The 22894-nt window shown below is 32.2% G+C and overlaps 1 protein-coding gene across 1 annotated transcript; it reads right to left on the reverse strand.

The window, feature by feature from the left end:
* Nucleotides 1-3978: 3978 nt before the first annotated feature.
* Nucleotides 3979-13017, reverse strand: LOC133674202 (sister chromatid cohesion protein PDS5 homolog C). Its single transcript, XM_062095224.1, has 14 exons — nucleotides 12622-13017; nucleotides 10249-10452; nucleotides 9950-10131; nucleotides 9161-9287; nucleotides 8873-9070; nucleotides 8156-8203; nucleotides 6943-8082; nucleotides 6735-6839; nucleotides 6165-6238; nucleotides 5686-5737; nucleotides 5363-5449; nucleotides 5245-5288; nucleotides 4960-5034; nucleotides 3979-4889 (listed from the first exon to the last, which is right to left on the reverse strand). The coding sequence occupies exons 1-14, from the start codon at nucleotides 12727-12729 to the stop codon at nucleotides 4370-4372; spliced, it is 2964 nt and encodes a 987-aa protein (XP_061951208.1). The 5' UTR covers nucleotides 12730-13017; the 3' UTR covers nucleotides 3979-4369.
* Between the last annotated feature and the right edge of the window lie 9877 nt (nucleotides 13018-22894).

Raw genomic sequence — 22894 nt, forward strand, 5'->3', positions numbered from 1 at the left:
TCAGAATATACATGTCTAGGCTCGTGTCTTAAGGTGTAACTATAGTCAGGATTTATATCTTTAGGTACGTCAATCCTTTTATCTAGTAGTGTTGTTTTATTACTATTTTCAGAATTTATGCCTTGGATATGTCAATCCTTCTACCTAGTAGTGTTGCTTTATTAGGTTATGTGGGCATCCTATGATCAATTTAGCTACTACATCATGAGCAAGTTGATCAACTAAACTTCTTGAAAGCTATGCCCCCTATCCTGAGTTAGCATGACATGATGTACTAGGGATCAAAGAAGGGTAAGTTGTACTCGAGCTTTGAATTGTTAGATATGTTTAATGACTCATTAAGTTTTTAAGATGATATATTTTTAAAATTTTATTTTATGTTATGTGTCATTCATCAACCGGTGATAAAAAATGTAAATTTTAAAATAATAAACATGTATAGTTTCTTTATCTATCATATTTTATAAGAGAAAATAAAGTTAATTTATAGAAATATGTAATTCTCTGCATGGAAAAGAAAGAAAGAAAAAATTAGAATTGATAGCACCATGGGGACATCCAACTAAATATATGCTAAAAGACTTACTTCTCCCAAAGTGGCCCCAACTATGTTTAATTTTCAATGTAATCATCAAGAAAGAAAAAAAAATCTCAACTAGGTTATCCACCTACTAAAATTCAAAATAATTCCTCCATTAAACTCCCATCCAAAACCATTACAAATTATAAGAAAATCATGACGAAATTACTTTCTTGATGATCTTGATAACTAAAAGAAATCCGAACTATTTTTCAAACTTTACATCTAATATCTATTGATTGTTGATACGTTTTTCAAACAACAAGGCTTCTCAATTGGATCTCTCGCTTCCTTAAACTGGATCGCCATTTAAAAATCATTACAAATTTAATTATGTTCAAAATAGTTATCTTATTGCATAAAAAATTCCTTGTAACAGAAATTATTATCCAGTATGGATGGGGATTCTCAATTGAGGGATTCTAATACAATTAATAAATTGGGTATTTGATTGAAGAAATTATTAGCTTGGAGATTCTGTTGATAATTACAGGTAGATGATTTGGTGGCTAATATGAGATTTTTTCCAAAATTATAATTCATGTTCAGACTTCAAAGAGACTTGTCTTCTCTAACCTTCCTGCGATACATTAATTCTCAAGGAATTGAAATCTTTATTGAGCTCCTACAACTAAACTAAACCACCTTGCTCTGAAGATCTCCACGGGGGCTTAATTTCCACCCACATCATGTTTGCTCATCTTCTCGATCCGTGTGTCATTTATCATTATCCAATATACATGGATCGAATAGTGTTCAAGATCACACCAACGATCTTGACATTGACGAACCACAACTTTCTGTCCAAAATTGTGGTTAAATCTGCTCCACAATTGGTGTAATACGTGTAAATTCAAAGCTCCCGTGAGCTAATAACATTATCACTTGAGAAATCCGCCAAGAACACATGCTTGATACATACTAAATCAAGTAGATGTTAACTATTCAAGTTCTCAAAAGCGTGTGCTTGATGTCTAGAATCTATGCAACCAAGGCATGAAAAACCCCACTAATCAAGATGAAATTATTATCACGGCACTTTAGAACTAGTTGCTCAACGATAATGCCTCTACTAATTAATTAGCCGTATCTTCGTATATACACTATACATATATATATAAATGGTGGCAATGAATACATAGCTTTCACTTAATTACATCTAGCTCCATCAAGAAACACCACGTCTCATCCTACAAAATTCCCTTTTTGACTCTCTCAGCACACTATATGGGGACAGAAGCTTCCAAAGATACATGAAGAATTAGCCGTAAGTTCATCACCAACCCACTTAAAGCATGACTCCAACCATTCATAATTCATTATAGGAGTAGAATATACACTCTCTTTGGTTACCAAGTGGTTCGTGGTATCTAGCATGCTCTTTAAAGATACACGCATCACTAAACACTTTGCTTAATTTGCAGTAACATTTGACTAACAAATTAATGGAGAATGAGATCATTTACCCCCAATGAAAGTGTAAGAAATTGAGAGAGACGAAAAGGGAATTGGAATCAGAGTTTCAACATCAACCAACAAACAAAAGCGGCACTCCACTAAGCAGGAGGAAGCAAGTTGCTGTTGCATGTGGGGATTGGGGCCGGTGGTCACGAAAGTTGGAGCTACCATATGATTGCCCAGATGAATATTAATATTGGAGCAATATGATTCTGTAATAAGAAAACAAGTGGACAAAACACTACTTGACGAGTGGTTGCGAAAGGATTAAATAAAAAGGAAAAAAAGTCAAAAGGAAGTCACTGTTAACGAGAGAAGAACTTGGATAAGGCACAACATATTTTTGTGTACTGGGCACAGTGGTATGCAATATTGAGGCATCATCACTACAAGGACACCTAGAGAGAAAATTCTACGCCTTGGTTCCAATTTAATAATAACACTGCCGTTGGAAGTCAATTGTGGCTACTTTAGAAATGTATCAATGTATTGGAGTGTTGAAAGTGTTCATCCAATAATATAAAATTTAATGGGATCCGACAAGGAGTTTGTTGGATTTTGCTTAGGGTTTATTTTTGTCGTTATAACCTGTTTTTTTGAATTGATTTTTACTTTAAACATTAAATTAATATTTTTATTGTGATTTTGAATGATTTTGATGTAATGATATAATAATTAAAAAAAATCTAAACAAATATTATTTTAATATATTTTCAATTAAAAAACACTTTAAAAAACTTTACTCAGCACCGCCGTAACAGGACATTATAGTAATACATGTGTGTGTGTGTGTGAATGGCTTCTCAAGCTCAGATAGGAAGTGAATTAACAGACCCAGATGAGCATCATTCATTCTCTTAATTTGCATGTCTCCTCCATGATCAACACAGAGAGATTTGGTCTCAATATGCGATGTTATTAGCCTAGAAAAAGAAAACAAAAACATGAAACCCAGAGGACACATCCAACCCAAGAAGCGTCGAAGTCTGGAAAAGAGGGTCTCTCTTCCTTTCTCTATTTTTTGATGGCCCGATTCTACCTGGGTGGTGAGCTTTACTGATATTGAGGAGTCAATTTTCAAGACATAATAATAGCCCACGAACTAAAGGATCTCTGGCTGTGTTAGGAATTGAAAAAGTCTATAGCTTTCTCTGGAAATGAAAATCCACCCAAACCTTGAAGTGGGGATTGACCATCAAGCCCAAAATCCACCCAAATCTGTATTTTAGCATTATAATAGCTGTTGTGGTTACTGTTTGCAAAAAAAAAAAAACTTTTAATTGTTGCTTTAAAAAATTTTAAAAATACATATTTTGTTGTGTTCGTTTAGCTAAAATTTCACATGAATAAAAAATAAATTATTTTAGCTTTAAAAAACCAAAATTTAAAATATAAATATGTACAAAATCCAGTGTGCAAAAACGGATTCTATGTACATGCTACTGAGCTTGAGCTGGCCACAAAAACACAAGTTGAGCCAAAAATAAGCATTTGATAATTTAAAAACTCAACATTTAAAACCTTGATTTTGATAAGGCCAAGATTTAATGCTTTTTCAAAACCATGCAAAACCGAATTCAAAATCCCAAGCAGGGCCTAAGCTCATCATGTTCTCTCTGATATCTCGTGCAAATCACTTACAAAACAAAACCATTGCTTATCCCAACTAAAATTTACCCTAAATAATCTTCTAGCACGAGTACCACCACTACCCCCATGATGTTCTTTTTGCCTTCGTTTCGAATTTTTGGCATTTTGAGCAAGCAGACTAGAATCAGTCGAGCTCATGAACACAATGACGACAACCAAAACGATCATGCCACACAGCCTTCACGAGATTTTTAGAATTCTGGCCGTTTCAGTCAGGGTTTTCAGGTCCCTTCATGGCCGTTTCAAAAGTTCCTGTAAGTAGATTTTTATAGCCAACAGAGACACGGAGATTTATCGACCAGAATATGATCCAATAGTGAATTGAGGACGACATAGCAATGGCAATGTTCATGGATCTGTCATTATCTATTAAGGCATCTATTTCAACAAACTAACTCGATCTATTCTCTACTGTCGCTCCCCAAACAACATAGATACCATCTAAAACCAAAATAGAAGAAACCTAATCCTACAGGCAACCATTAACTAGACTAACAAACTTAAGCCAATGACTTGGGATCGCATCAAAGATGGTAATAAATACCAAATGCATGGCTTACTGTGTGGCCGCAACTACTCTGGGACGGACTTCGAAGAGAGCTAGGCAATCAAGGTCCATGTGTTGGGGACAAGAAACAACTCCGCTTGCAACAAGCGGCGGTTAAGGAGAGATCTTCAACTTCAAACTCTTCGCCGCTTTTTCCCACTCTTAGCCTCACTCCCTCCTTTGGATGAGCTTCCAGTTTTCACCTTCACACTTCGCTGCACTTTCTCTGAATCTGTTGAGGTCTCTTCATCATCAATTTCTTTCACCTTAGATGAGCCAGGCTTCAACTTTCCAGCACCATTGACATCAGATTTGCCACCACTTTTTGAGGCTTTACCCTTGGCACTGGAGGATGAAACCTTTGGGGTCTCATGCTTGGACTTGGAAATTTTGGGAGTGCTTGTGCCATCCTCCTTGGACTTGCTAGTCTTGGATGTCACAGGGTTGTCGTTTTTTGATTTGCTGGCAGTTTTTGAAGCAGAGTCAGATTTACTTCCACTTCTAGGGGTATGATCCTTGGTTTTGCCACGATCATCTGATTTCTTAACTTTCGATTCATCTACAGATTTCCCTCCAGTTTTACTGGCTTCCTTAGACTTTCCTCCTGATTTTGCAGCTGCAATTTTGGATTTGCTGGAGGAAGCTCCGCTGCCCCTATTGATTAAATATTTATTAGAAACCCAGCAAATGAAACTGGCATAGCTTCAGAAGAGTTATAACAAACCTCTTTGGGGAAGCATCCACCTTTCCTTGCTTAGATGACTTATCAGAACTTGTTTTCATTCTCTTCTTCAGGGGCCTGTTTAAAATAATAAAAAATGAAACCATATCAGGGGATATATTTCAGATAACACAAGCCACTGAGATGAGGTCTGCATTTGAAGAGCAGTCTCTGTATTTCATATCATTTAAGGGTTACTCAGGTCACAGGGGGGAAACAATCAGAAGTTTAAAAACATAATGTAATTGTCAATTGAGAAGCCAATATACAACAATAAAGAGCACATACGCTTCAGAAGAGGTTTCGGGACTTGGGTGATCAGTTGCTTCTTCCTGCAAATGAAATGTTTTAGCACAACATGACAATCTTGAAAATATAATAGGAGACAAGCCAGGTAGCCACCCACCTCTTCTGACTCAGAGTCATCATCAATAAGCTCAAACCTTTGCCTTTTGAGGATTAAAATTTCTTCATCGCCATCAGTATATACAACCTACAAAAGTAAAAAGACATTTAACTCAGACAGAAAACCCTATCTTTTCTTCTTTCAATTAGTCAAAAACACAAGAGACCTGTAAGTATTCATGTACTCACATGCAGAAGGTTATAAAATAAAATTAGTCCTTCCAGAAAAAAGACAAGACCCAAATAAAAGCAAGAACCCAAATTCTAAACCCATGTTAATTTATATTGACAATCAAGACCAGGCATCCTTAATAAAGGCCATACCTTATGCTTCTTCTTAATCGGGTCAAAAGATTCAATTTTACCCTCGTAAAATCTGCAAAATCACACAAGGAACATGAGAACTCTATATGCATAGTGAAGAGTGCAATGCACTTGTGGCCGATGAGAGAAGGAAAATTAGGGCTAAATATGATAATTAAAATTTTATTCAACAATAAGGAGAGGCCCACAAGTGAGGTGGTTGAAGCCAAAGGGATGCCCATGATTGGAGAAAATTGCTTGGCACAAGAAATAACATTGGGTAGCCTGAACTTCAATTCAAATGCATTAAGATAAATGCTATAATATGAAGAAAAACAACCAGGTTGAAATAACGATCATATCACAAATTTGAAAGAATGGCTCTTAAGCACACACACGCACATATACACAAGTACTAGTTCAATAATAGTACAAACATCAGCCTTCAACAATAACTAATGAAAGCATTACTAAAAAATCAAGAAGAGGTGAGAACTCACTGGCGATCTTTTGGCCACCATACTTTAACCTTTGAACCAACCACATTTTCATCAAATTCTTTAATATCAGATCCCTGCCACAATTATCACTTAATTAGGAAATAATCCTAAAGAACAAGTCTCCAGGCCAAAGTAGCATGCACAAAGGTATTTTAAATTCAGAGGCTACAGAACCCAAAAAAGAAACACATGTTATACAGTTGATATATGTATTTATTCAACCATAAATTGTAATACTAGAAAGCAGAACGTTAAAGAATAATATAGGGGACAGGACAGGGAACATAGTGTGTGATTTAACATATAAAATAACCATTTGGAAGTATCGTGGAAATTTAACCAAAAAATTCCAATGTTTCCATTTGACAATTAGATGCTATAAAATTACACATGTTTCTTATGGTTCGTCCAAGTACTGTCTATAAAACATTTTAAATGAGCATCACATCAGTACTGTCTATCTATGGTTCAGTAAGTAAACCACTCATACCTGATAAGCTACAAACTGAAATACCAAATAAGAATCAATTGTTGCAGATATGTATGACTGTAGGTATAAAGAACACATACTTTTTCATCACCACGCTTCCTCTTGGTACTAGTCACGGGGGTCTCCTCTAAGTGATGTTCCTCTTTTGCTGATTTTGCAACTGACTTGGTTGCAGGGGTCTTTTCCTAAATAAATCATGATAACAACAACAACAACAAAAAACTTATTAATTAATGGACTTAGCAAATAAACAGTAAAATCACAAGTAATGGCAAAGAAAGCAAGTACTTTGTCATCATCTTTAGTTGAGCTTTTGGTCGCATGCTTTTCTGAAGCTGCCTTTCCACGACTCTGACGCTTCTTATCCTCAGATTGCTTTAAAGACAACCCATCATTGCTGCTACTTCCATCCACTTTTTTAGATGACTGCTTCAGCGGTTTTGCCTCCGACTCACCAGTGGTATTGCTTTCCTTCCTGGATGCATCCACCTTTTTAGATGACGGCTTTGACGGTTTCGCCTCTGGTTCACCAGTGGTGTCATTTTCCCTCTTGGATGCGTCCAACTTTTTAGATGACTGCTTCGGTGGTTTTGCCTCTGGTTCACTAGCAATGTCGCTTTCCTTCTTGGATGTGTCCACCTCTTTTGATGATTGCTTCAGCGATTTTGCCTCTGGTTCACTAGTGGTGTCGCTTTCCTTCTTGGATGCTTCTGTCATCATTGGTGTCTTATCCTCACTGGAAGTCCCAGCAAATGCCTTCTTTCCAGAGTGTTTATGCGATTTTAATTCTGAATCACTTGTTCCATCGGATACCTTTTTTGGAACATCATCAGAAGATGGTGCAGAATGTTTGTTCAAGCTCTCCTTTTTCTTTGATCGTCCACCCTTTTTGGAAACACTTTCATCAGGAGGGCTTTCGCCAACAGATTGGGAAGCGACAGGTACAGACTCACCCTCTGATGCCTTAGGTGAGGAGGGCTGAGTGACAGTTTCTTTTATATTCTCAGAAGATATTGCTTCTTCAACAGATTGATCTTCATGAGAACTGGGAATATCCTCGCCGTGAATTTTATCATCAGGCAATTCCTCAGCTTCCTTCTCAGGGACAGCAGGAAAACTCTCTGAAGGCTCCGTCAATTTCGTTGGAGACTTCTCAGCACTCTTCTTGCTTGTCTGCTCTGCCTCACTTTCCGTGTTTACTACCTTTTCAGCATCTGAAATGACAGGTTCACCATTACTTGGCATATCAATGCTTTTCAACTGATCAGTATGATTATCCTCCTGCTTCTTCAAGGAATAGGAATCTGCCAAGGAGTCATCTTCCCCAGTCTGAGCGACACCATTGCTCACAGCTGACTTTGGAGATTTTTCATTTGCAGGATCAGCTTGTTTAGGAGTGGCCACTTCTGTTGTTTCCTCTTCATCAACCTGGAGAAAAACAAAAACCCAAAAATAAATATAAATTCAAAAAAAACAAAATTTAGAAGGGAAGGTGCCATGCCTGAGCAGCAGTAGCTGACAATGTCCCAGCTGGCTTGCTCTCTTCAGCCTGCAACAAGTCAAGGGCTTGTTATGAGAAATCAAATTTGGACCATAAGAAAAAATATTGAGCCAGTAAACAACTGCCAGTATCAACCAAATACCACTTAGTCACCAGTTTCGATTAGATTCGATGCACAATAAACTGTTGACAAAAAAATCAGAATAAAAAACCAAAAAACTTCCAAATCAAATTTTTATTAGACCCAACATACACAAAGTCACAGATGGGCCAATTGCTTGAAGGATGCAATTCCGTACTAGCACAGCAGCAGTCAGGATGGAACCAATCTACTTGAGATCGAGGTTTTTCAGCAATAGCAATCTTAAATACAAGGCAATACACAAAACAAAAACTTTATGCCAAGCACTTATCAAAAGACTTCTCATCAACACTAATAGTAGGGGTTTGACTTATGTGGTGCAACAATGATTATTGGGATATCTAAAATACTCGATAAATTATGTGCCAATTCAATCAATTCCAATTCAGAAATAAGGAATGAAGTGGCAAAAATCGGTTGAGAATCTTCATTAAATCATCTGTAGAAAATAAACAGCAATGCCACTAGATATCTTAAATACAGCTTAATGACGGCAGCACAAGATACACCATTAAATGAGTGGTTAAATCAGCACCATAACTACAATGTTATCTTTAGTAGCACAACAACCTTACCTTATTTTCATCACCAGCATGGACATCTTTCTGCTCAATGGAACCAGAGATTTCTTGGCACATTGAACCAACAATAGCGCTGTAGTCATCAAAAGATACACCCAAAGATTTCACAGCCTGTATCAAGTAAGGTTTAACCTTCGTAGCACAGGTTTCAAGTACTTTCTCTCCCAACTTTTGGGCAACAGGTAGAGCTTCCTGCAAAACAGTAAAAGCAGTTGGTTCATTCATGGAAACGGATTGAAATAAACAGAGTGCTTGTGCCATGAACTGATAGAGATAGTTCACCTCATCACCCTTTTTCACACTAGCTAAAAGGGGTGACAGTAATTCCACGGAGATATCTTCACTTTCTTCTAAGACAAGGGACATGATGGTCTCCATTGATGAAAGGACATTTTCCGGATGATAATCCCTGAAAAAAAGAATAAACCATCAATAGAAACAAATTAAAGACAAAGCAGTCACCATTCAACAGACAATCATTTCCCGATTCATATAACATTACACAGCACACCAGCAATGTTCATTTGGAACTACACGCATAAAATAAAGGTATCAGCTCAATTAAGAAGCAAGAGCAGATAATATTATCAATACACGGGTTTGAGCCCATTACACATTCCATAGTGTAGCCATGGACCATGTTAGACTGGAAATTCATCACAAAATATAACATTAAGCATTACATATGTTGCCATTTTGCAGATTTAAATAAATCAAACAATTAACTCAAAAACCCCCCACATTACCTACATTACTACAGCAAGACCAAAAGTAATCCTTATATCAATGCCAAATGAATTCCAATGTGACCTCTAAAAATGCTACATCACCCAAAGCCTCAAGGGCCAGCCAGCCAGCCACGATCATGCATATGAGACACAGAAGACAACCAAGCAAAAAGGGAGAAGCATATTTGAGCATAATATTTCTTGCAAAAAACATATGATCTTCAGGGTAATTTTCAGGGCACATAGCTAAAGGAAGCAACTGAAATTCAAAAAGACAAAAGGAAGCCACCAAAATCAACAAGACAGCATGCATAGCCTTTCCAATGAAGATATTCTTCCATACCTTACAGCCTTAAAGAAGTGCTGAAACATCTCAATTATCAGTGCATCACATTCAAGATCCAGCATCACCACACACGACCTAACCTTCGCAACAGTTTCAAGAATCGAGGCCCTCTTAACATAAGACCGACTAGATTTGTCATCTAGATTTTCAAATGATGATACAATCAGCTGAAATACTTCCTGCGTGCCCATGAAATTGAAGAAGAAGAAAAAACAGAAAGTATGATCAAGATAAGGTAACAATACAGCATAAGCTCTAAAGCCATTAAAAATTATAAGATGTCAAAAGCCACAGACCTTCATCTGATCATCATCATAAGGTGCGTCTGGTGCAGTTATTCTTGTTATCTCACTAATGCATGAGGCAACGGCAACCTTCACATCAATGTTTGAATGCCTAAAGAGTTGATCTGTGACCAGAGCATTCTGCGAAGGAGAGAGTGCATTTTGCATTGATTTTAAAGGCGACTGCTCCACCTTTGACAAACAATTCTCAACTTGCTACAATTACACAACAGGGAAGAGGAAATGATATGAGCAAATGAATAACTTAAAATTGTTTAAATCTCATGGTAAAATTACAGGTAGGAAATTGAGATTTTAATTGCCAACATATCAAAGAAAAATCAAGAGGAACATAATGCCTCTACTTTCATTGGGAGGTAATTCAACAAATTATAGAAAGGTCAAATAATCTCAAACTGATTCATCCTGCTCTACCCCACAAACATAATGACACTCGGACAACATGCAGTGGCTTGTAAGCCAAGTAATACCCGATTATAAAAGAAAACCAAAGAAATGAAACCATATCAGTAAGAGTGCAGCAGACATGAAGACACGTATATGCATGCATGTCCATAATAAATATTGCTGGTTTTCTACCTGCTTCATACCAGAGTGAATAGAGAAAAGAAAACTTCTGTTCAAACAAGGAAAAACCACAGAAAACATTCTGCATTTTGAACTGCTGTTTGTAAGGTGTGAATGCCTAAGATACACCAGAGGCTCAACATCCAGGCCCAAAATTTGCATCACGAGATTCATAACAGTGCAGTGTCGGGTGTCGATGGTGGCCGTGGAGAAAGTACAATTAAAGAAATAACCACGACAATAGAAAGAAATAATTTTACTGAAGAAAAAACTCATTAAAGGATACTGCCCATAGAGAAACCTTAGGCATATGAAAGAAATTCACCAAAGCTTTATCAAAGCATCACAAAGTTACAAAATCAGAAGAGTTCAAGAGTGTCGCCATATTAACTAACAATGAGAGACAAGAAAAGGCAAGTTATAACATCGCTCCTCTTGTTTTCAATGGAAAAAGGCAAGCATTAACAGAAAGTATTTATGTGAATTGACTTTTATGCTTATTTGGAAGGATAAGGCCATTCACGCGCCCTAAACAACTTTATATCACCGTTTACGGTTTCACACATCCTCAGGGAGCTAAAAATGCAATGCAAGCAGCAGCACAAGCATGCAGATGGGCTCACCCGAATTGGAAAACCAGCAATAGTCAACTACTATAATCTCAATTTGTGGAAGGAGATAATATATAGAAATCCTACTTGATCCCACCAATTATTCTCTAACAAAACTTTCCATCAAACCAACTGGGTGATGTGGTATTCGGTCTTTAGGTGTTCTTCTCTTTCTCAATCTCCACTTCGATTTGCTTGATTAACATTAAATGAAGTCACTGATATCATCCAACACAGTGGATATCTAATAACTTCAATTTTCTCATTGTAAAACCATCCTGCCATTAACTATTTATAGTAGCAAAGCTACAATTTCTATGAAGCATGAGAACAAAAATATAAGGTACAAAATTTATTAGACCCTTCCAACAAATCTCCTGACCTTTACACTAATATGTCCTTGCTATAAATGCAATATCCAAAGTAATCCCAAATTAAAAACTCAAAATCTAGTGCACGCGCGCGCATACCTAAAAACAGAAAAACTACCATATACACAATTTCCAACGGTCTCGCGAACTCAAACACCAAAATAGACATTATTCAATGCAGAAGCCCAAGTTATCACCCCAACAACAAGCCAAAAAAAACCCGCGCAAGGACATGCTTTGAAATTACAAGGGAACACACCCACAAAACACGTGTTATACCATGTGTCAAGTGTGACATAAGAACCAATGAAATGAAAACCTTTCTTGAACTTTCAAACCGAAGTAACCCACTCTCACGACCTTTTTCAAATCAATCAGCGCAAAAATCCCCACCCCGTCAAAAAAACTCTCACTAAATTCACTCAATTCCTCCATCTAACTTCCACAAATTCCCATCAAAACACACACAAAAACAAAACCATACCATCCATCCATACATGCAATTATACCATAAACAACTCCTCCATTAACACTTCAAAAACCTAACACAAATATAAAAAACATCATTGAAGAAACAGAATCTGCAACCATCAACAACACGTTATGAGAAATCCATCCATGCATGCAATTATACCAAAAACAACTCGACCATTAACACTTCGAAAACCTAACACAAATATAAAAAACATCATTAAAGAAATGGAATCTTCAAACGTCAACAACACGTTAAAAAAAATCAAAAGCCAATTCATGCATTAATTTACATAAGTCAACAACAATCCACCAAAAAAATAAAAAATAAAAATAGAGCTTACATCTAGAAGAGGGAGCAAGTCATCAAGAGAAGAAGGAGGGTTAAGAAGCTTGGTTCCAGCTTCCAGTAACTGCTGTTCAAGCTCTTTATCACTATTTGACGACGCCATTAGTACTAATCTCTTTCTCTAATAAATAAACACTTAAAATTCAATTATATTTAATTAAATACAGACAGATCTTTCAAAATCTACCGCTCTAATTTCTCCAATCTCACAACATTTAAACCCTTCAAACACAAAAACTATTCAAAAATCAGATTTCGATTCTCTAGTTTTTGAAGCTCTTTGTGATTTTACTCTGAAATTAGGGTTATTTTTTTTTAGAGAGAAGGCGAGAGGGGGGGAACGTTTCGATTTTTTTTTTTTTTTTTGGTTTTTGGAGAGAGAGAGGGTGTGTGTATTTAAAAGGACAAGAATCCACCCGTCCGTCCGCTGCTTTGCTTTTACTCGGATTTTTTGTGTGCTCGTGAATTTTAATTTATTTTTTCCTTTCAAATCCGCTCTCTTGAGTGGGGGCCACTTTTATTATGGTTTTGATTTAAAAAAAATGTTTATTTCTTTTTTTTCATGCAAAAATAAAAAACTTTTTGGTAATTTCATTTGTCTTTGTGAAGAGGTTGAAATCAAATATTAATTCAAGTAAATAAGAGAAAGTATTGAAAATTAGGTTATATTAATTTGATAATTGTTTTTGAGTTCATAGCGTTATATTCAATTTAGAGAGTATGCTATGTGTGTTATATTTATATTTGAAACCAAATAATAAAATAAGGTTAAAAAATTAAATTAAATTTAAAAAACAAAAGTATTTTTGTGTTTGAAATTGAAAAAATTAATGAATAATAGTTGATGATGATATAGAATGAACATAATATATATATCAATTTTCATACAACGTCGAAGTTGATGATTTCTTTTTATAATAATGCACGTGTTATTAATTTATATATATATATCTGATAACCGACATGTAACTGTTTGAATACTTAGTTAAAAAATTATAAATGATCTTAATAACAATAAAACTGAATTATTCTAGCTTGGTGATTGCACGCGCTTAACTTGCATGTGAAAGCAATTGCTCAGGTTTCAAGAAAATTATGCTAGATTTTTTTTTATTTTTTATAAAAAGAAAAACTTGAAAATAATTATAGAGAAAATTAAAATATTAATTATGAATTGAATTATTATTATTATTATTATTATTATTATTATTATTATTATTACAGGTCATTAACAAATTAGACATCAACAATACATATCTTTATTATGATGAGAAGAGTACAAAACATTTCCAGCAATAATTTAGAAAATTATGCTTTTATGGAATCTAAAAATGTAGATAGACACATAATCTAACCCAAAATCCCATGTTCATGCGTGATTTGAAAAATAGATTATTTAACTTTTTTGGCAATTTTATTTACATATATGCCCCAGCAGCATACTTTTTTTTTACTATTTTTGTTTAATGACATCAGGCAAATTATAGAAACCTCTCTGGGCTTACATGTCGATATGTCATGATGTTCATTTGTGGCAATAAAGTTATAGATTTTCTTCAATTATTTTGTGGCGTATCCATGTATAGCAAGAAGGAATTAATAGTCTTAATTTATTTGGAAAGGTAGTGAATTTAGGGGAGAATAAAATCTTGCAGAAATATGAAGGGCTAATTAATCCAAAATCATCATTAAATAACTTATTTTGCAATTAATTACTAGAAGAACAAAAAAAAAAAAAACTTTAATTGTTATAATTTTGGACAAAAGGTAGGTCAAATAACGGCTGTTTATTTCTCCGTGTTCTTACACTTGTCATTGCTTTGTAAGGGAATCGGCTGACAAGTTTCATCATATGCGGCCAAAATCACTAAATCAGTTTCCATTTTTGGATTCCCTCGAACTAGTCCCCAAACTATTCACCGATTCTTAGTTGGGTCCTCAAACTATTTTGTTCTCAATTGGGCTTTTTATTGGCTTTGTATTTGTATAGGTAGTGTTTGGTTAGGATAGAAAAGACGCAGACAGTGAGGACATAAACAGTCAAAGAGACAGGTAATGGCACAAAACATTAAAGGCAGGAAAGACATATCTCTTCTGTCCTGATAGGATAACCAAACTAGATAATTGTTTGTGTTATGCTAGGTGTTGAATTAAATTTTTATTGAATATAGAATAAATTTTTAGGCGTTCCTAATATATTTTTTTAGCGGGGAAAAAATTAAACTATTTTGAAGTTATTTTGATGTGATTTAGTTAATTTTACAGGTCTAAAAACAACTCAAATGACTAGTAAAAATATATATAGCTTAACTAAACAAATCAAAACAATATCTTTCCATAAAATATTAAAATTATAATATATTGGATTTACCCGGATCAATTCAGGTTAACTTGTTATATTTTCGATCCAAATCATCAGATCTTGATAACATTATAGAAAAAAAATTAAAAAAATATTAAACCTAATTTTTAATCTACTCAATACTTAATGGTAAAATTAAAATAATTTTTTATGGCATACAAAAAAAAATCAATTATTTTAATATGCAAATATAAAAATATGTTTTAAAAAAAAAACATTATTTTCAACCCATACCGTTGTTCAAACACCCTCTTATTTTAATATGCTAAATTCTAAGTTCGAAAATAGAACAGGAATTCTTTATCTTCTGAAATACTGTTTGTTCACCATCTAAAAAAGATAATTGAAATTTAATGGCCCCGTAAAGAGAAGCTAAACAACAGATAAGGATACATAAGATCAAATATTCAAATAAAAACTAACAATCTTCCAAAAGACAAGAATAACAATTACTTTCTATCGATTGAATCATCTTTCTGTTGATTGAAAAGAAAAATTCAAACGTTGTGAATATGTTTTATAGCGGAAAAAAAATACTTTGGGGTTGACCCGATGTGATTTTGTTAAATTTATAGGTTTGACTAAAAAAATCAAGACAATATCTTTCTTAAAATATTAAGATGATAATATATTGGGTTTACTCATACCAACTCAGATTAACATGCCAAATCTCTGATTTATGTCATTAGACAATGATAACCTTGTACAAAATAATTAAAAAAAATTATTAAGTCTAATTTTCAATCAACTCAATGCTTAATGATAAGATTGAAAACAAGATTCAATTAGAAAAATGAGTCAAGTCAACTCAAGTTAACCTGTCGAACCGGAGTCATGAGATTGAGATAACCCTATAGAAAAAAATAAAAAAAAATATGAAGTTCAATTCCCAGTCAAACCAATGTCACAAGATGAAATTAAAAAAAAATCAATTAGAAAAAAAAACACAGAAAACCATATGAGTTAATCAACCAAACTCATGACCCGACCTATAAAGCCAAGATAACCTTATAAAAAAATTAAAACAAATTATAAAACCTAATTTCCAATCAATTTAGTATTAAATGGTGAAATAGAAAAAAAAATAATTAAAAAAGAACAAAAAAACTCAAGGCAACTAAGCTAACCCCCAACCTAAGTCATGAGATTATGATGACCCTATAAAAAACAAATAAAAAAAATATGAAACTCAATTCTCAGTCAACCAAATATTAAAAGATTAAATTGAAAAAACAAAAAAATATCCTGAGTCAATATAGGTTATCCCGTAAACCGTAGGTCATGAGACCGAGATAATTTCATAGAAAGAAAATTATAAAAAAATTATAAATTCAAATTCTTAATCAATCCAATGTTGAATGATGAAATTGAAAAAGAATATTCAATTAAAAAAGAACCAAAAAAACGCATGTCAATCAGGACAACATGTTGGATCTACTCATATCAACTCAAGTTAACTTACCAAATCCCCGACCCATGTCATCAAACCTAATAACCTTATAGAAAGCAAATAAAAAAATATTAAGCTTAATTTTCAACCAACTCAATGTACAAATTATGAAGTTTAATTTTTATTCAACTCGATGCCGCAAAATAAAATTAAAAAAACCCATTAAAAAAAAACACAAAAAACCACTTGAGTTAACCAACAAAAACTTGTGACCCAAGATATAAGGCTTGGATAACCTCATGGAAAGCAAGTTGAAAATAAATTATAAAGCCTAATTTCTCATCAACCTAATATTGAATGGTGAAATTAAAAAAAAAAACATTCAATTAAAAAAAAAGAAAAAAAACCTCGAGGCAACTAGGCTAACCCATGATCTGGTAATGAGATTGTGATAATCCCATAAAAAACAAATAAAAAAACATAAAACTCAATTCTTAATTAACCAAATATTGAAAGATTAAATTGAAAAAAAAATTAGAAAAAATAAAAAAACATCCTAAGTCAACTTGAGTTATTATGTTAAATCTGGTTAATGAGACCATGATAACTCTATAAAAAGAAAATAAAAAAATACGAAGTCAAATTCTTAATCAACTCAATGTTGAATGATGAAATTAAAAAAAAAAACATATTCAATTAAAAAAGACAAAAAAACTTAAGTCAATCTGGCTAACTCATAAAATTTATGACTCATGTCATGAGACCATAATAAACTCATGGTAAGCAAATAAAAAAAATACGAAATTCAATTCTCAATCAACCTAACGTTAAATGATGAAGTTAATAAAAAAATTTATAAGAGCTAACTCGACTCGAATGAGGCCTCTCCATTCAAAATATATATCAAAAAAGAAAACCTTGGAAGAAGAAAAGTAAAAATATGGATAGACTAGAATCACACATACTCTTTCTTTTATTACATGTCCGTGCACTATGACTATGTTTGGGAACGCAGTTGAAGCCACATTTCCTCAAATTTCAATTTTTTTTGCTAAAAATTATTTTTTATATTTTCAAATTGTTTTGATGTGCTGATGTCAAAAATAATTTTTAAAAAATAAAAAAACTTTATTTTGATGCATTTCTAAGCGAAAAACACTTTGAACCGCTACCGCTACCACAATTCCAAATACAACCATATTGTGAGAGATTTATAAAACACTTATTTTGATTGAATCATGATTTTGTTCAATTGTTTCTTTAACATGTGAGGGTAAAATAGAAATTGAATTCACGAACTCCTACTGAAACTATTGTTCTCCACTCAAATAAAAATTAATTTCTAGTTTTGATAAAGTATTTATCAATAATATTTAGGAATAATACTTAAATATAAATTTTTATAATTATAACAACTTCATAGTTTTATTTAAAAAAATTTTTTATCTTATGAACTTTATTTACTTTAGACTTATTAATCAAACTTTAATAAATATCGAAGATAAAAAATACCCTTACAAATTTTGCATGAATTGAATTGTTGTCACATATAACTACTTGATTGGCTATCAAACATATACACTAAGACCTTGTTTGGTTTTGTGATACCGGTTGCTTTCAAAGTGTTTTTTACTTTTAAATAATATTTCCTTTTGTTTTTAAAAATTTATTTTTGATGTCAGCACATCAAAATGATCTAAAATTATAAAAAAATAATTTGAGATAAAAAAATATTTAATTTTTAAAACACAAAAATAAACAACCTCTAGCAGGGATATACATTAATCGTTTGGTATTGTGATGGCGGTTGCTTTTCAGAGTGCTTTTTACTTAGAAATTCAACACATCAACACATCAAAATAATATAAGTTACAAAAAAAAAATTCAAACTAAAATTATTAAATTAAAAAAACATTTTTAAAACATAAAAATAGAATATTTAGACGACCTGACTTTAAAGAACCAATAAAGAGAGAGAGAGAGAGCCACTGTTGATGTCTAACCACTGCCTGCCAATGATTGGAACACGTTGGGCCGATAGATTCGTCCTGGCTAGATGATCACAATGATGCTAGACCAAGTGTCATCGAACATTGTGTGTGTTTGGCGTTGTGACTGTGTTTATAGTAAAACATCATTTGTAAGTGTTTGGTTAGATATTAATCACACTTTTATTGTTGTTGGTCCCACCCAAAACTGAGGCTAGAACTCAGTTTCTTTAAAAGTAATTTGGATTTGCTTTTCGGGCGTTTTCTCCTCTCTCCTTCACCGACATTGCAGATTATTACTAACTGGTCATCATCATTTTGGTTCAGTAAACTTCCCAGAACCGCGCTTAGGGTAGCTTGCTCCCCTTCTCCTTCTCCTTCTCCTTCTCCTTCTGCATGGAGACGATCTCAACTTTGCAGAATAGTAAAGAGTGAATTAATCCACTTTCCACTATTCACGTGAACAGTGAAGAGTATCTCCATTGTTTGTTCTGTTTACTTTAAACTTTTATTTGAGGTAACTTTACGTTGAACTGCTCAAGAGTAATGCAAGAGTAATTGAATAGAGTTGTCTTTGTATTCCTAGGATGGATTAACTAGCATGTTTAATTTCAACTAGCAGTTATTGTATTTTAAGAGGTTTTTTTTTTTATATAGTGAATTGATTCACTCTCCATTGTTCACTTTGCATGTAAACAGTGGAGAGCGTCTCCATTGTTCATTGGTTAGACCCGATCCGGCCCAAACCTAAATGTATTAAATCAGGTCCCACCTAGTAAAATAAAAAAAATCCAATAAAATTTCTCAGATATTGTGTTTTATTTTAAAAAATAGTGTTTAACATTATTCAATGACACTCCATAATTGCATTAGAAAGAGATCACACGATGACGTAGCATTTGCAAAATTTGATTGCAATCCCAATTTTGTTCCTGATGATATTTTACCTAATGCTGTTGTGCACTCAGGAAGCCATGGAAACTGTAGTCTTTGTCAAATGAATTTCATACGTGATGGGATTGCAAATAGTTTAATGGAATAATAAAAAATACTCTATATAAAGTATTGTTTATTTCATGGTGTAATAGCAGTAGTTAAATTTACAATATTTCAATTAAAAACCATCAATATTAATATATGTATTTTTTAGTTATTTTATAACTTCAATTTGAAAAGCATTCTTAACAAAATATATTAAACTACTTTTTGTTCAACCTTAATTTCAACTATGGTTTTAACCAAACACATATTTTATCAAGCCAACCTCAACTAAAAACACTTTTTATAAAACAACTTTTTTTTAACCATAACCATAAAAGCTACCACAATACCAAACACACCTACGTGTGCCGCCTTAAATTCAACACGATTGAACCACACGATTTGAAGAATATTTCAATCCTTGTTTTGTGTATTGTCTTCAGATTCAGTCTTTCAAATTCTGATCCAGGTAATTGGATCTTTAATCTTCAATTTCAATTCATATATAAATGGATTTTTGATGAATTTACATATGGATCTATGTTTATTATGACTCTTTGTATATATGTTTGTAACTTGCATGGATTATGAGCTTATAGGGGTTTAATTGAAATTTCAAATGGATTTAATCGGGGTTAATTAAATACAATAAAACTCGAGACTATTAAATTTATTTAATCTGCTTGAGGGTTTAAATTTAATTGTATTGATATGTACATGCATAAACTTGATCTCAATGGACTTTGGGTGTTTGAGAGTGTGGTTGTGATTGCTTTTCAAAATGTTTTTCAATAGAAAATGCATCAAAATAATATTTTTTTATTTTTTAAAAATTATTTTTGATATCAGCACATCAAAACAATCTAAAAACATCAAAAAATATTAATTTTAAATAAAAAAAATATTTTTTTAAAAAATTAAGGGAATGCGATTTGCATCGCATTCCTAAATGCTCTTTTAATCTCGATATATAATATTATAATTTATTACAATTATTTTTATATTTTATTATTGATCAAGAATAATGGTGATTGACAATATAGGTGCGTGTATGCGCACACTTTTTATTGTACAAGGTTCTTCTGTTTATCCTTTTATGTTTTTTTAATTTAATCTTTATGTTTTTTTTTCCAACAATTTAGTCATAATTGAAGATCAATTAATTTTGATTTCCTATGAAAATGTGAGATTGAAAGAAAAATGACCTAAATAAAAAAGGCGTTGAACATGGGTGGCATGTCATGAGTTTCGTAAAAGATGCATTTTAATCCTTGAACTTTAAAAATCACACAGATTACACAATTTCAGCACTTCAATATTTTTCCAATTCAATTTTGGTATAAAAATTTATTTTTATTATTTTTAGTCTCTGATTGAGAGAGGTGAGAGGTCGCTGAATTACAGTGGTAGAGAGAGCAAAGTGTTGTTGACACCAATTTAAAGCACCAAAATAGACTATATTTGTATTAAATAGTTTCATTTGATGAGGACATTTCATATTATGTGTTTTTGTACTTTTAAAGTTTATGAAAAAATATATATGAGTTCAGGATGATTTTCTAATTTAGATTGATTTATGTTTTGGAGTGGTTTTTTTAAGGCTATAAATAGATTTATCATAGTTCTCACGGTGTTTTATAATTGTTCTGGGTAAAAAATGGGTTGAAAAATGGTTTTTTGGGTAAAAAACTTAAGCCTTGATTTTTCTGCCAAGTGGCCAGAATCTAGGCAAATCAAACGACACGTCGTCTGTTTTTTTTTTTAAAATAGGACGGAACGCCTCAATTACAAAATAAAATAAAATTAAGGGTTCAATAGTGCGGGCATAGACGAAATAGGCCAAACAGGTTGGCCTGACTTGCCAAGCTTAATAACACCTCGCCTTTGCTTTTTTAAAATTAATGATTTTTTATGGTTTTTCTCTATTTTTTATTTTTATTTAAATTAGTATCCATTCTATTTCATTTTGTTCGGGGATACTCTTTAAACGGTTATTTGTTTTTTAGTTATGCATATAAATTTAAAGAATTTTTATGAGTCTCACACACACACATATACTTTATTTTTGAAAATATTTTTTTATTTTCATATAATAAGTCTAATATGTGCAGTCTTGTATGATGGGTTTTTTTTATTTAATCAATTTAATTTGTCTGTATTTCTATTATCATTTGCTTAAATAAAAAATTATTTTAATAAACAAATTTAGCAAACACAACTGGATAAATGTCTCATTTTTTAAAATTAAATATCTTGATCTACCTCTATATCTTGATTTTTTAAGTTTTATTTTTAGATATTATTAATTATTTTATTTATTTATTTATTTATTCACATATATATAGCTCTTGATTTATTTAATTACATGTATGTATAAAAAAATTTATTTGAACTTGAATTTTTTAAACTATAGAAATATGTTGAAAAATCTGCATATATAATTTTTTATAAAGAATAAAAATAATAAAAATATTTATATATATATATATATATACACACACACACACACTGTAAAGAAACCATCGAGGAGATTATTTGGCCAATGATGAAGTCAGCATTGACTAGCCTTGTTTTTGGTTTCTTTGGATATTTGATCATAATTTGCAATCTTAGATATACGATTCCAGACCAGTTATATTTTAATGGTGAGGTGGTTGTTGTTGGGGTTTTTTTTTTTTTTTTATGTCATTAATGTATTTCTATTTGCAGATTTTTTAAGAAAAAAAATGAAACTAGATCCTGGGCTCGAATTTATTTCTGAATTAATTGGCGTGGCAAGTTGATATGTGCTCAAAGTTTATGTTTTTATATTTTGTAAACCTTTTTATAATTTATTTTTTTCCCTTTTTATTTTTATAGTTTGAAATGGGAGTTTGGGTTTAAAAACCAAATTTATATTGTATTTTGGACATGGGCTTTTAGTTCGCAAGCGGGTGATATTGAGCCCTGATATTCTTATCATTCTTAATTGGATTTCAATGGTCTCATTTTTTTTTTTATACTATATCAGAATAAGTTTGATAAGCTCATCTCCTTGGTGATTGATCAAGAACAATTTTGTTTGATTGATTTGGTTTGTGCAGCAGCACAAAATACGTGTTTAGTTTTCTATTTGTTTGTTTTTGTATTTTAAAAATATTTTTTAAAAAATATAATTTTTTTTTATTTTTTTACTTAGCTTTAAATTAATATTTTTTAATATTTTTATATTATTTTGATGTGTAAATATTAAAAATAATTTTTTAAAAATAAAAAATATATATTATTTAATGTATTTTATAATGAAAAGCACTTTAAAAAACAATTGTTACCTAATTGTAAAAAAAAAATATATGATGGTTTTTAAAAGTATTTTATTATTTAAAAACATATCAAAATATTTATTTTTATTTTTAACACAGCACAGTAAAATCCTAAAAATATACTAAAAATATCAATTTAATATTTTTCTAAAAGAATCATCATCATGTTTTGGAGTGTGTTTATGGTTGCGGTTACTTTTTATTTAAAAATATATTAAAATAATGTTTTTTTTAAAAAATTATTT

This window comes from Populus nigra, chromosome 15 (assembly GCF_951802175.1).
Source record: "Populus nigra chromosome 15, ddPopNigr1.1, whole genome shotgun sequence".
NCBI classification, from domain to species: Eukaryota; Viridiplantae; Streptophyta; class Magnoliopsida; order Malpighiales; family Salicaceae; genus Populus; species Populus nigra.